Source organism: Saccostrea cucullata, unplaced genomic scaffold (genome assembly GCF_032062105.1).
Source record: "Saccostrea cucullata isolate Sc308-1 unplaced genomic scaffold, CSIRO_AGI_Scuc_v1 ctg2843, whole genome shotgun sequence".
In the NCBI taxonomy this organism is placed as follows: Eukaryota; Metazoa; Mollusca; class Bivalvia; order Ostreida; family Ostreidae; genus Saccostrea; species Saccostrea cuccullata.
Genome location: NW_026923129.1, coordinates 99,628 through 114,689, shown reverse-complemented (window position 1 = coordinate 114,689; position 15,062 = coordinate 99,628). Strand labels below are relative to the sequence as shown.

The 15,062-nt window shown below is 35.1% G+C and overlaps 1 protein-coding gene across 8 annotated transcripts in view; it reads right to left on the bottom strand.

The window, feature by feature from the left end:
* LOC134263229 (deleted in malignant brain tumors 1 protein-like) overlaps nucleotides 1–15,062 on the bottom strand; it is a 41,906-nt gene that overhangs the window by 5,113 nt on the left and 21,731 nt on the right. For 2 of the 8 annotated variants that reach the window (XM_062745542.1, XM_062745545.1), the window contains 13 exons: nucleotides 13,081–13,253; nucleotides 10,362–10,503; nucleotides 10,070–10,242; nucleotides 8,619–8,769; nucleotides 8,129–8,301; nucleotides 7,697–7,838; nucleotides 7,398–7,570; nucleotides 6,356–6,500; nucleotides 5,981–6,153; nucleotides 5,659–5,800; nucleotides 5,401–5,573; nucleotides 2,263–2,401; nucleotides 129–301 (listed from right to left, as the gene is read on the bottom strand). In XM_062745542.1, the coding sequence (XP_062601526.1) occupies nucleotides 129–301; nucleotides 2,263–2,401; nucleotides 5,401–5,573; nucleotides 5,659–5,800; nucleotides 5,981–6,153; nucleotides 6,356–6,500; nucleotides 7,398–7,570; nucleotides 7,697–7,838; nucleotides 8,129–8,301; nucleotides 8,619–8,769; nucleotides 10,070–10,242; nucleotides 10,362–10,503; nucleotides 13,081–13,253 (2,072 nt within the window). The remainder of the gene's footprint in view (nucleotides 1–128; nucleotides 302–2,262; nucleotides 2,402–5,400; nucleotides 5,574–5,658; nucleotides 5,801–5,980; nucleotides 6,154–6,355; nucleotides 6,501–7,397; nucleotides 7,571–7,696; nucleotides 7,839–8,128; nucleotides 8,302–8,618; nucleotides 8,770–10,069; nucleotides 10,243–10,361; nucleotides 10,504–13,080; nucleotides 13,254–15,062) is intronic. The other 6 variants (XM_062745543.1, XM_062745544.1, XM_062745546.1 and 3 more) reach the window with 6 other exon arrangements.

Sequence of the window (15,062 nt, the reverse complement as noted above, 5' to 3'; positions counted from 1 at the left end):
TCGTGATCATGGAAGTTGTTTTAGCAAGAGGAGAAGTTACGGATAAAAGATTGGTATCTCAAGTAATATGGATATACGGAAAGACGAACTACTCATCATTATATATCTCCTATTAATAAATGTTTTGCCTGGTGCACAAATAACTCCAGCATCCTCGCTATGTCCACAATTCTCAGTCCCAAGTTTTGATTTTTTACAATACGCTATGTTTCGGTCAAATTCACTGCATTCTACGTCATCCATCCAGATTATTCCTTTTCCTTCCCCGAAGAAAGCTTCCCTCTTTGCAACTGCATTTATCCTTAAAACAAAAGTTGAAAAAAAGTAAAACAACTTTTAAATTAAAACAAGATGTTTTTGTGAAACACTGATACCCCCGTATGGAAACATAGCAAAAAATTTATATTTTCTTAAATGCGAATTTAATATAAAGATACCAAAAGTAGGGTATCCCTACTGGAAATACAATTGTGAAACATGAAAGTAAGCCAAGGTTTAAGTTTGTTCATAAGTATGAAAATTTCCACCGTCAAGGTCAAAAGATCAAAGGTAATTGGTATCCAATAAAAGGTCTTGTTTTAAAAAATGCTTTTGTGAAGTATGGAAGCCCTAACCCTTCAAAAGTTATGGCTAAGGTTAAAAATTTTAAAAAGAAGGTCAAACTCCAAGGTCAAAGTCAAATGTAAAGTATGAAAGCACTACTTCTTACCCTTTATAAGTTATAGACAATGTTTACTTTTTAAAAGTACATGTACAAATGTAGGTCACACTCCAAGGTCAGGGTCAAAGGTCAAATTTCTTGGTATCTAATAAGGTGTCTTTTCAAAAAATATTTTTTGTAAAAGTGACTCAAACTCCAAAGTACATAGGTCAAATTTGAGAAAGGTCTTGTCACAAAGAATACACATGTGAAATTTTAAAGTCATAGCTCCACTTAATCAATAGTTATGGGCAAGGTTAAAGTTTTTACAGTCAAACGGACATATAGAGAGACAGACAAACAGACGAACGGACAAGACAACAAGAGGCCCAGGGGACACAGCGCTCACCTGAGAACATCAGCTAGGAAAATGCACATATCATGAATTGGAAGAACTAAAATCTACACTACCTGAGGATAATTCTACATAAATATTACTAATCATGGCTTTGAAGTACATGAAAAGAAGATTTCAAAAGGTTTTTCCAATGTATTCCTATGAGAATATTTGGTCGACCATTTTGGCCCCACCCCTACACCCAGGGGTCATGATTTGAACAAACTTGAATCTACACTACCTGAGGATAATTTCACATGAGTTTCATCTTTCCTGTCTCAATGGTTCTTGAGCAGAAGATCTTTAAAGATTTTTTCTTTATATTCCTATGTAAATCTTTGATCGGCCATACTGGCCCCACCCTACCTCCAGGGTTCATGATTTGAAAAAAACTTGAATCTACACTATCTGAGGATGATTCCACATGAGTTTCATCTTTCCTGGCCCAGTGGCTCTTGAGAAGAAGATTTTTAAAGATTTTTCCTACGTAAAACTTTGATCAGCCATTTTGGTCCCACCCTACCCCCGGGGGTCATGATTTGAACAAATTTGAATCAATCTACACTATCTGAGGATGATTCCACATTCATCTTTCCTGGCCCATTGGTTCTTGAGAAGAAGATTTTTAAAGATTTTTCCTATATTTTTCCTATGTAAAACTTTGATCGGCCATTTTGGCCCCACCCTACGACCGGGGGTCATGATTTAAACAAATTTGAATCTACGCTATCTGAGGATGATTCCACATGAGTTTCATCTTTCCTGGCCCAGTGGTTCTTGAGAAGAAGATTTTTTAAAAATGCAATTAATTTTTCTCAAATTCATAATTATCTCCCCTTGGAAAAGGGCGTGGCCCTTCATTTGAACAAACTTGAATCCCCTTTACCCAAAGATACTTTGTAGCAAGTTTGGTTGAAATTGGCCCAGTGGTTCTTGAGAAGAAGATGAAAATGTGAAAAGTTTACAACGACAACAACAACTACAACGACGACGACGACGACAGACAACGGACAAATTTCGATCAGAAAAGCTCACTTGAGCCTTCGGCTCAGGTGAGCTAAAAACTATATACCCCCCCCCCCAAAAAAAAAGCAGAATTGTTGAATTTTCAACATTTATATAATCAATGATCAATGTCTGAAATCTAAATAAATGAATGAAATGCAATGATTTCTTGTAAATGTCTAAAATATGGTTTTATTAACTCAAAATATGTGGACGTTACCTTGAAAACCCCAACATCCCACAGATAACAGCAGCGTCATTGTTATCCCAATCATCGTCACATACAGTTCCCCACACACCATTGAATTTCACTTCAACCCGACCTTCAAAGACTGAAGATCCATTGACAAGCTGTACATCTGTTACAGATAAAATATTAAAAACCTGTACAAAAATATTATAAGAAAAGTTATTTTAATACTAGTAATCAAATTCGTAACTGCTAGGAATTCTTCATGCGTTTTTTAAAAGTTTATTAGTTTTTAATTCTCAAAGATCCCTTTACAAATCTGGTCTTTTTTTTTTTTACATAATTTAGGTACTTGATAATGGGATATAGTAAAGGAGCTAATCTTTCCCAAATGAAGAAAAAAATGTATATATTTCAAATAAAGCAAACTATGACTGTTGTGATATACATGTAGTTTCCACAACAAGTGCTCGTTAGAATGCAATTTGTCTCACACCAGAGCTCCTCTTTTTTAAATCAATTTTAAGATACACAATATTTAAGGCTTGCCAAGCGTCTATTGAAAATAACAAGAGGCCCATGGGCCACATCGCTTACCTGAGTAACTTTGGTGATGCGTTTCTTTACCAGATTTCCCCTCTTCTTACATCTATTATGGCCCTCTACCCCCTCTCAACCCCAATCTTGATTTTAATAATTTTGCATCTACACTACCCCAGCATGCTTTTAACTAAGTTTTAGCTTTCCTGGTCCACTGTTGCTTGAGAAGAAGATTTTTCCAATATATTTCTATATAAAACTTAGACTCCCTATTGTGACGCCGCCCTACCCCCAGGGGTCATGATTTTAACAATTTAGAATTTACACTACCCTATAGCACCCTTCCACATAAGTTTCAGTTTTCCTGGCCCACTGGTTCCTGAGAAGAAGATTTTTAAAGATTGTTCCTATAAATTTCTATGTTAATCTTGTATTCTCTATTGTGGCCCCACCCAACCCTCAGGGGTCATGATTTTTACAATTTAGAATCTACACTACCCCAGAATGCTTCCACATAAGTTTCAGCTTTCCTGACCCATTGGTTCATGAGAAGAGGGTTTCAAAAGATTTTTTCCTATATATTTATACGTAAAACTTGGATAACCTACTGTTGCCCCGCCCTACCCCTGGGGTCATGATTTTTACAATCTAGAATTTACACTACCACAGGATGCTTCCACATAAGTTTCAGTTTTCCTGGCCCACTGGTTCTTAAGAAGAAGATTTTTAAAGATTTTTCCTATATATTTATATGTAAAACTTGGACTCCCTATTGTGGCCCCGCCCTACCCCCGGGGTCATGATTTTTACAATTTAGAATCTACACTACCCCAGGATGCTTCCACATAAGTTTCAGTTTTTCAGGCCCAGTGATTCATAAAAGATGTTTTTAATGACCCCACCATATTTTTATATTTTCTTGATTAGCTCCCCTTGGAAGAGGACCTGGCCTTTTATTTTTACAATTTAAATTCTCCTCACCCAAGGATGCCTTGCATCAAATTTGGTTAAAATCGGCCCAGTGGTTCTTGAGAAAAAGTTGAAAATGTGAAAAGTTAACAGACGGACGGACGACGGACAATGGGTGATCAGAAAAGCTCACTTGAGCTTTCGGCTCAGGAGAGCTAAAAAGATAAAAAATGAAAGTTTGAGAAAACCGGTTATTAACGAGCATTGGTTGTGGGACCTCTTATTCAAGCATGGACTTGCGTGTTTTGGTAAAATAAAAAAGAACGCTGAAAAGTTGCCTATCCTGTTTGTATTTAGATCTGTGGTTAGTTCAAAGTTCAAAGAATAAGAATATAATTGTAGATGTTTACAAACATACACCCTACATGTATTTTATGCCATCATATTCTACGGGGGACAATCAATAAATAATGTCATTAGCTCGATGAAATACAACATAGAAATCATATGACATTAAGCTTGGCTTTCTCTCATTATTGAATCTTAAATGAATTGATAACAGTTTGTGTGACCACTTTTCATCGTATTATTTTATTGTGGGAATCTGGAAAACAAGGGTTATTCGAGACACTGCATTAAAAATGAATGGTCAAGAATCAGTCAAGTAGAGTAAAATAGAAAGCTTCATTGAAGCAGCTGTAAAACTTGTTAATATCCAAAAAATATATTAACTGTAATATGTGAAATTTACAGCAGCCAATGTCTGTTTTATAGACACCTGAACAGATGGATTTCAATAAACTAAAATTATATAATGAGCATAAAAAATGGGTACCGTCCTTGGCAACAAGGACGTACAACAACCAATGCATATCTGCGAAAATTTGATAAATTATCACTGATTATGTTTTATTTACTTTAAGACACATAGCAAAATTGATAGAAATCATTTTGGGTGTAGTTCACACTGTTCTAAAGAAACATTTGACCATATATTTTGAAAAATGAATGCTATTTTCTAAAATATTAGCGGTCTTATTATTCAAATTCATATTCGGGGAGGAAGTTCAATTTCTGGAGGAGACTAGAAAACAACTTTTTTTGCAAAAAATTGAAAGGTTTATGAGAGGAAGGAAACAGAATGGGGAATTCACTACATTAACTTTCTTCATGACAGCGTCCAAAACAACAGGCCATGAAGAAAAAAGGAGTTTTGGGGATAAACAGAAAGATAATTTTTTGTCACACCGACAAAATTTAGCAGATCTTTCAACCTTTGACTTGTTTCATTTCCCAAACTTAAATAAACATCTATCAGAAAGAAAAAAAAAGTACAGCAAATCATAGGATCTGCCATATTCCAGTATATGGAGGGTCATACTCAAAAATGTGTTCTAAAACAATTAGAAATTGAATAAAATTGTTACGGACATGTGTTTTAATTAAAAGAGAATATTTTAGTTAAATCATTCAGACTAAGTCATAGAAAAGCGTTTTTTGTCTCTTTCTGAGCCCTAATGACATTATTTATTGAACGCCCCTCGTAGATGTAGTATGCATTCCTTGGGGGGGAAAAGCCATTTAGAATCGTTGTTGGTATAAAATAGTAAATCACAATCGTCTATAAGGTGTTTTATTACATGTGTGATATACAAAAAGGGTCGACTGTTTTCATGGTTGTATTTATCTTAAAATTATTTCTTGACTGCAAATGTATACCTAAAAAACAAGCAACTCCTGCGTCCTCGGCATGTGAGCAATCATGTTTCCCCAAGGCTGACTTCTGACATTGTAATATATCTGTTTCATTTCCTCTACATTCAACGTTATCAATCCATATTTTGCCATTTCCTGGACCATACCTGGCTGATGATTTTGCTAAAGCATTCTTCCTATAATTGGTCAAAAGTGAAGATACTGATACTTGCGATATCAAAAGGGTAAGATGCAGAAAGACACGTAGATAAAACAATTAACCTTGAAAAGCCAAGGATATAGCAAAGAACAGCAGCATCTTTGTCATCCCACTCGTCATCACAAACAGTTCCCCACGTACCGTTAAACCTCAGTTCTACTCGGCCCTCATGTGGCGTAGATCCATTGACAAGTCTTATGTTATCTGCTTCAAAATATATCTATTTAAACTACATTTATTATTTTAAAAAATCCTTACAATGAAACATATATCTAAATTAGTACTAGTATTCAAAAGTCTTAATAGAGGAAGGAATAATATTGATTTATAAAAATGCTTTGTAAACACCATTGCAATCTCGTTTTAATAAATAAAAAAAAGCACCTAGTGAGCAAACAACCCCAGCATCTTCACCATTGTCACAATCATGTTTTCTGATTCCTAAGTTTTGACAGTGAATTAAATTGTCTTCAGTTCCCTTGCAATTTACATCTGTCATCCAAATAGTTTTATTTCCTGCTTCTAAGAATGGAAATGACGTCGATTTTGCATTTTCTCTAAAGAAAAAAAACAACATATCATATAATCCTACGGAAGTATTTAACTTCGACTTAGAAAAATTATTTGCAATAAAAACATGAAAACTTCACAGCTCACATATTATTTTTTAATAACTATCATACACATTGTTTCATATACATGTAAAATATGGGGTTGATACCCGGTTATTAAATATTAAGTTCTTTAAAAATTCCTTACCTTGAAAATCCTAGCATTGAGCACAAAACGGCAGCAGCATCGTCGTCCCATCTGTTATCGCAAACAGTTCCCCACGTACCGTTATACTTTATCTCTACTCTACCCATTGTACTACTCTGTCCACCTTTAAGTCGAAGGTCTTGCACTAAAATAACATTTTTAAGGGATGAATAATCGGCTATTAGTAAGATATTTACCATGATGATTATTTATAAGAAGGAAAATCTCTTCAATTTGAATCGATACATTTCTATCCAATGAAAAATAACAGTCATTGCTTTGTATTTATGAGATCTACTAAATTTTATTATTAAGGTTTTGGCTAAAAAATGTTTTATTATTTTTCCATAAATTGTCAAATACATGTCAATCTGTAATATGCAGCAAAAATTGGGTTTTACATGGAATCCCGAATGCAAATTCAAATTTTCTTAAAATAACTTTTCCTCCAGGATTAGCATATTTTTCACCACTTACATGTAATTTCTGTGCATAACCATCATCAAATACATTTCGAGATAATTTCATGAGGGAAAACAAAAACAATGAACTGTTGCAAACATAGGGTCATTCAAACTCTTCCAGCAAATTGTAAGCCTGTGTTTATACTCAACCTTTAGTAGACTTTTGACTAGATTTTCCATTTAGACATAAGAGCTTATTTTCAAAATTTAGTTTAATCGTTTGTTTGTACATGTATATTGTTTAATGTCCCTCTCGAGAATTTTTCAATCACATGGAGACGCTACTACTTGCTGGAAGTAAACTGCAAATTTTGTGCTATACTCGGCACTAACAGCCATCGTGAGCGAGAGATCTTTTTCATACCCGCACCTCCTGCGACACGCGACCTCGGTTTCCTATGGTCTCATCCGAAGGACCGGTCTCCACGTCCCACAATACGCGACGTAAGGATCAACTCCTTTCTCCGCGACTTTAGAGCAGACTCTCTAACTACTGCGCCACGTGGGCAACTAATCTCTTGAAATGTTAGTTATTAAACTTTTTCTATGAATTGTAATGAATAAGCGTGGATGCATACCAGGTGAGCAAAGTACTCCCGCATCCTCACTGTTGGAACAATCATGTTCACCTAATGTTTCACTTTCGCATTCAAAGATATTATTTTCATGGCCACCACATGACAACCCGTCAATCCAAATTTTCCCATTTCCTCGTCCATAAAATGCACTTGATTTTGCAAAAGCATTACTTCTGCAAATCAAACAAATTGGAAATTAAATATTTTGAAAGTACATGTAACTTGACATGCTCAGTAACATAAACATTTTGTATTCAAAAAAATATAATATATTCAAAGTTATTGGTAATCATAATTACCTTGGAAAACCAAGCATTGAGCAGATAACAACAGCATCTTTTTTGTCAAATCCGTCATCACATACCGTTCCCCAAATACCATTATGCTTAATCTCTACGCGTCCTTCATACGGCAGCGATCCATTGACAAGCCGAATAGTATCTATTATACCACAGTAATTAATCATGTAAAAAAAATGACATTTCATTCCACATTTTTGGATGCATAATCAGTTTCTGCTTTTATAATTTGAGTAAATACATTGTATATACTGTATGTGAATGAAAAACAAAAAAAAGGATTTACAAAAACAATCCAAATCCTTGCATTACACACCTATGATGTTATCTTGTTTCTTTTAATACCAAATATTGCACCGGTAAAGCGACAACTATACACGAAAAAAAGCTGTGACAAATATAACATGAAATACTGTAGTAATTTCTTCGTACGTAATGAGCAAATAACTCCCGAATCTTCATTATGACCACAGTTATGTTTGCCAATATCTGCTTTAGGACACTGAAATAAATTAATCTCGGTTCCTGTACATTTAACCTCGTCCATCCATATTTGTCCATATCCTGGTCTAAAGAAAGCCCCACTCTTTGCCACTGCATTTTCCCTGAAATAAAAATCATTTTAAAAAATTAAGGTTATAGGAAAGTTTAAGAAGCGAATACTCGAGAAATCCCTCATCATTGAATGATAATCATAGATGGAGATGTGTAAATATTTAGCTATAAAGTCAAATTGCCAAAAGAAAACGTATTAATTGACCGTATGAATATGTTACTGATTCGATCAAAAATTTTCTATTAATTTATTATATTTTCACTTTTTTTGTTTTAATTAGCCTCAGAAAACCGAGATCGTGCGTTTAAAGTTATTACTATAAAAATAAAATTAAAGCTTGATAATATCATTCAAAGATAATCTAACCTCGAAAATCCTAGCATGGAACATACTACAGCAGCATCATTGTCATCCCAGTTGTCATCACAAACAGTTCCCCACGTACCGTTATACATTACCTCCACTCGGCCCATCGAAGATGTATACCCATTTACCATTCGAATGTTTTCATCTGGAACTATCAGTTTAATAACTCAGTCCTCTTTGCAGTGCATTAAAAGATTTTGTGATCTGCATTGGATTACTATTTTTATTTTTCTATTACTATTATTTTCTTTTTAAAAGTTGATTTTACCTTTAGTATAATATTTTCACATTATTTCTCCTTTTTGAACGACAATTAGAGATTTTAAGAAAAATTATATTTCTACTATTTTGAATCGCCATTTCAACCTCTTTTACGGCATTTTCATGAAAGGCGGCATTTTTGGGGGGGGGGGGTTTCAACACACTCAGAATAGCAATGCTGCACCAAATCCTACTTTTTTGCCGTGAAAACGTATTTCTACAAGTAGTCTTCTTTTTAAAAATCAGGAGCAGACTATAATTCAATGTGTAAATGATCTGTTTTGAAAACGAGAATATCCACACAATTCTTCTCGTCGACAAGTCGCACTTTATTGCCATGGACCGTGCAATTACATGTATATGGTTTCAAAGTAGGCATATTGCAAAATCTGAATTTTGCTCAATATAGGTCACATGATCTGATCTACCACCCATCTTTGACTTTTAAGAAATATATATCCGATCATTACTTAGCAAAAAGAATGTTTGTTTGTATGCTGTTTAACGTCCCTCTCTAGAATGTTTCACTCATATGGATACGCCACCACTTGCCCGTTTGGGAGCTGCAAATTTTGTCCTATACTCAGCTCTTACGGCCATTGAGCAGTGAGGAATTATTTTGAAAAGAATGAGTTCATAAATTCATGATAAAAGCTCAACATAAAAATGGGTCTTCGAACATCAACGATAACGACATCAATACGATGTAAGTGCCAACAAATGTCATTTCTTACGTTTAAGAATGTAAGGTTGGCATGTGTCTAAATTTTTAACCTTGAATTTTCGAAAGAATTATCTCCCTCTTTTTTAATTAATAAAATAGAAAATCAATTTTAAAAATTTTATCTGGTAAAAAATTTCTTTTCAATTGTTATTCTGTTTCTAATGTTTTAATGCATCTTTCCACCACAGTATACCACAGTATTTTTTACATTCATATCATTTCTAAAACAAAATGCAATCTTTGTTAATTAATTACTGCTTATTTAGTAAAATGTTTTAGACTTTTCTCGCAGGCAATCCTTTTTTAATATAAAATGCTTAAATTTGATATCAGAGTATTATGTACTTGACGGTTATTAGAGGGTAAAGAATTAGGTTCTATTAGGAATGGAAATCCTTAACACAATTAAATCTTGAGCTGATTTTATGCAATGATACTCCATGCAAAATTAAACAAGCATGCATACCAGGCGAACAAAGTACTCCTGCATCCTCACTGTGGGAACAATCATGTTCGCCTAATGTTTCACTTTTACATTCAAAGATATCAGTTTCATCTCCTACACATGACACTTCGTCAATCCAAATTTGTCCTTGTCCTTCTCCATAAAATGCACTTGATTTGGCTGATGAAAAATCTCTACATGTAAAATATCAATACAAAATATGTTTAATTTAGATGCTTGCATTATATGCATGCATGTCCAGTGCATTGCCAAAATATAACTATGTAACGTTACTCTTTTGTTTGACCATTACTTTTGAAAACCAAGCATTGCGCAGACAACTCCTGCATCCTTTTTGTCCCATCCATCATCACATACCGTACCCCAAACACCGTTATGTTTAATCTCTATCCGTCCCTCATTTGGGAAAGATCCATTGACAAGCCTGATAGTATCTATTGAACAACAAAACAAATGAGGTGTAACTTGGGGAATAATTCCACTTCATTATGAATGTTTTAGTCCCCTATCGGTAAAACTGGATGGGGAATATAGATTTCCTCTGCGTCTGTCCGTCCGTCCGTCTAGCTGTCCCGTGTCTGCCTGTAAGTCTGTCCTACTTGGTTTTCCGCTTTTTTTTCTAAACGCTTGCAGATATTGAGCTGAATTTTGGTATGTGCGTATATCTTGATGAGTTACAGGTCAAGTTTGAATGTCATTTTGCTTCATTGATTTTTGACAGAATTATGGCTTTTTTTTCATAATGTTATAAGATCGTACTCGTGCTGTGCTTAAGTCCGAGGGTCAACATGGTAAATAGGAAGCGAGAAAAAGACGTTGAAAAATAAGTTGAATTTTCGTTTTTGTGTGGATTATTTTTTTTTTAGGTTAAAGACATGCACAACCTCAAAATTTTAACATCAAGCAGTAATACCTTGGTCTTAACTTTTGAATATTATAAAATGACATCCTAAAGAAAAAGGGGAACCCGGTAGGGGACATGCATTGCTTATTCAAACTTTCAGAATGCTTGTTCAAATAAAAATGTGTTAAAACACTGAATAATGTGTACAATTATATAAACTGAAAATTTCTTGTATTATAACAACTTCAGATTTGTACTGAATAATGCCTAGGTCACATTTACATGTAAGCCGATGGTCGAGCGACTAAATTTTTCTGGTCTTGTCGGCTGAAAGAACAGGATCGGCCGACACAGTATCGGGCGACACGGAACAGTCACATTATTTCCTAGGGACACCGATGACTTGGATAAATAACACAAACAATTTTTTTTCTTTAGAAATCAGCAATATTTTTTCATAGATCTATATTCAAATAGGTGACGTGAGTAATGTTTGCAACGCAAAGTGGCAGAATATTATAAAATTGTGACTCAATGTTGAAAATGTGGTTAAAATTTGTATGGAATTGCATAAAAACGACAAATGGTGCATATCTAAGCAGCAAAGAATACTTAAGATTTCTTCATATCTTACGGATTAATTATTTATGTTATCTCCGTTCAAAAAATTTATATCAATCCATGCATAAAAATTTTGTTTGTGTTAGGGCCTATGTATCCTTAATAGGTTTAATATTCACAAGTCGGCCAATCGTCGCCCGATCATCGAGCTCTGAACTACAGTTTGATTTTAACCGTCGGCCGAAATTTTCAACACCCTTATTGTCCAACGACGGACGACCGACTTAATAAACTGACAGCCGATGGTCGGACGATGATCGAAGTTTGGTCGACGGATAACTGCACTTGAAGAAATCGGCCACCGACGCATGAAAAATTGTAACTTGGACCAATGGACACAAAATTGGTCGGCCGACAAAAAAAGAGGTCGAAATCGGCCAAGACAACGACCGATGAACTGACGACTGTCACCCGAAGAATCCCATTTTTGCTCCAAAACCCGTCGGCCGTTGGTCGTTTTTGGAAATGTGACTGGGATTTAACGCAGCTTCTTTTCCTCTAAATTAAGTATTATATACCCCTTGATTATTATCGGCCGCAGCAGCGGCCGATCAGCGGCCGATCGATCTATTTGTGGTTGTGTTAGAAAGTGCACAAGGGGAAATGAGACGTTATTTTATATTGGTTCGGTAAAATTAATTCTTAAGTAATAACAAGTAAAAACCATGAGTAAAATATTTTAAGAACTTGCTTTAAAGTAAGTATTAATTGTTGTTATTATATTTCGTTATCATTTTTCATTTTGTATAAGATATGAAAGGAAATTTTCCGGATAATAATGGCGCGGATAAAAGTGCAAGGTGAAAAAAAATGATTTTTTTGCAAACTTATAAAAATTGTTTTGGATATGTTCTACAGCTGGAAATGACACAAAGATATGTTTTCTACATTTTGCACCGCTGCTTCCCCCAGCATAGCCTACTCTGCAGGGCATTATCACGTGACCAAGATCCCGTGTATCAGCATGGGTTAATCTTGAGAGGCCTACATCTTCATTTTGAAGACAATAAATTCTTATACTTCATCAATGACCTTTTTTTTACATCAATGAATCTGTGAACAAAATGCGGTAAAATGGCAAAAAGTATTTTTTTTATATATATTATTTATTTTGCTTTGAAGACAGCCTGAAATAAGAATGATTCAACTAGGTACGGTATTTCACTTTTGAATATCTTTACGTATTTTCCTTGCATGGACGCTCTTAAAATTGTGAAAGAATTTTTTTTTAATGCTAAAGTTTGTTTGCTGCCGAATTGATGCTTTCCATCAATTTTACTTGTTACATTGGTGGGGGGGTGCATTTTTTATTTGACAAATATGTGTTACGATGAAAGTAAAGAAAAATACGTGGTGATTATAATTATTTTAAATGTTTGTTGATGTAATTACTTAATACCTTATTTGTAGATATAAAGTTATTTTACACAATATTGAAAACATTAAAATCCAGTTTATGTTTACAAACCCTATGGCATATAGTTTGCAGTTATATAACCACATGTGTATCAGTAAGTTGATCGCATACCGTAGGTTTTATCAGTACCTAATGAGCATATAACTCCCGAATCTTCACTATGACCACAGTTATGTTTGCCAAGTTCTGCTTTAGGACACTGAAACAAATTAACCTCTGTTCCTGTACATTTCATCTGGTCCATCCATATTGGTCCATATCCTGGTCCAAAGAAAGCCCCTTTCTTTGCCACGGCATTTTCTCTGGAAAGAATTCATATATACTGTATTCTTTTAATGGGCAGATGATACAAAAAGGATGCCTTGATTATTATATATGTTTTCCGATAGATATAATGTTCTATCGTTAAAATGATAACGATAGAATTCGTTCCGTGTATTCACAATGTTGCAAAATAAACACGGGAGATAATTCAAACTAAGTGCATTTACTACGAACAATCAAGAGAGTTCCGAATTAAACATGGCGTATAAATTTGAAGCGAGAAAAAAAACTTTGAGAAAATTGATTGAATTTTCGTCTTTATTTGGATTATATTTTAAGCTTAAAGGCATACAAGGCCTCAAAAACGTTTGTTACAATTAATTTGGAAGTAATTTTTAGTGCAAATCCTTTTGTATTCCTCGAAATCGTTTCGGGCGAATCTGCAATTTTTTGGAGGTATTCTAACTGTGATGAGGGCTTGTCCTCAGACACAGTTAGATTAATAGTCCCCTACCGATGAAACCGGGGGAGGGCACCATAGGTTTCATCTGCGTCTGTCCGTCCGTCCGTCTGTCCCGTGTCTGTCTGTAAGTCTGTCCTACTTGGTTTTCCGCATTTTTTCTAAACGCTTGCAGACAATGAGCTGGATTTTGGTATGTGATTATATCTTGATGAGTTACAGATCAAGAATGAATGTCGTTTCGCTTCACTGATTTTTGACAGAATTATTGCATTATTATTTTTTCATAATGTTTATGATCAGATTCGTACTGCGCTAAATTCCGTGGGTCAACATGGTAAATAGGAAACGAGAAAAAGACGATGAAAATGAGTTGAATTTTCGTTTTGTGTTGATTTATGTTTTCTAACTAGTTTTCCGATTGTATTTATTTTTTGTAAATGAAGCAAACTGCAAATTTATAAAATATTGAACAATGGGCCATATCGCTCACCTGAGTAAGTTTGGCCATTATGTTCTTTAACGGATTTCCACCTCGAAATATCTAGCGTGACCCCGCCCTATCCCCAGGAATCATGATTTGACGAATTGGAATCCACGATACTACTCGATGCTTCCACATCAGTTTCAGCTTTTTCTTCTATCAGAACAAGTTTTAAAGCACCCTTTGGGTATTACATTGTCCAACCTGGTTCTTACGGGCGTCTGTAAGCAGCCAATGAAGCTCCTTAAAGATCTTCGCCATTCTTTTGTTTGAGAGGAGAATTGAGAGGTTCTTTTTAAAGATACCGCCGAGGTTCTTAAGGACAGGACGGTATGTGGTTACCAGAGGGACCCTGCTGTTATTGTCTTTCTCTTTGTGGTGTAATAGGTTTTGCACGTCGTGTCCTGCCATCTCATCAATAACATTTAGTACGGTGTCGGGTTGGTAGCCTCTCTTGCATAAATGGACTAAAGGAGATTGCTTTGTATTTTTAAAATGCAGAGGATCAACAGATGCGCCGAATTCTGGTGGCTAGACCCGTAGGCATACCCTTAAATGTTGGGGAAACTGCTGGACGGCATAGGACACATATGGGAATAAGTAGGTTTCGTATAGTGACTAAATACGATTTAGCCATCAATCAGGGTGGATGAGGTATCTAGGATTGTGGGGGTTTTTTTGCATTTAGATACGTCTGCGACTGATGGAAATGCCTCGCAGCTGTCGCGGCATTCCACTCATTTCATTTCTATATCGTTAATGAAACGCAACCAGCTATGCGTTCAAGTCTTTCCATGAAAATATTGGTAAAGGATGCGGCCATTGTATTACCTATTGCAGTGCTTTTAACCTGCAGGTATTGTTCTCCATTAAACATGAATCTGTTGTACTTGGAAACATTTT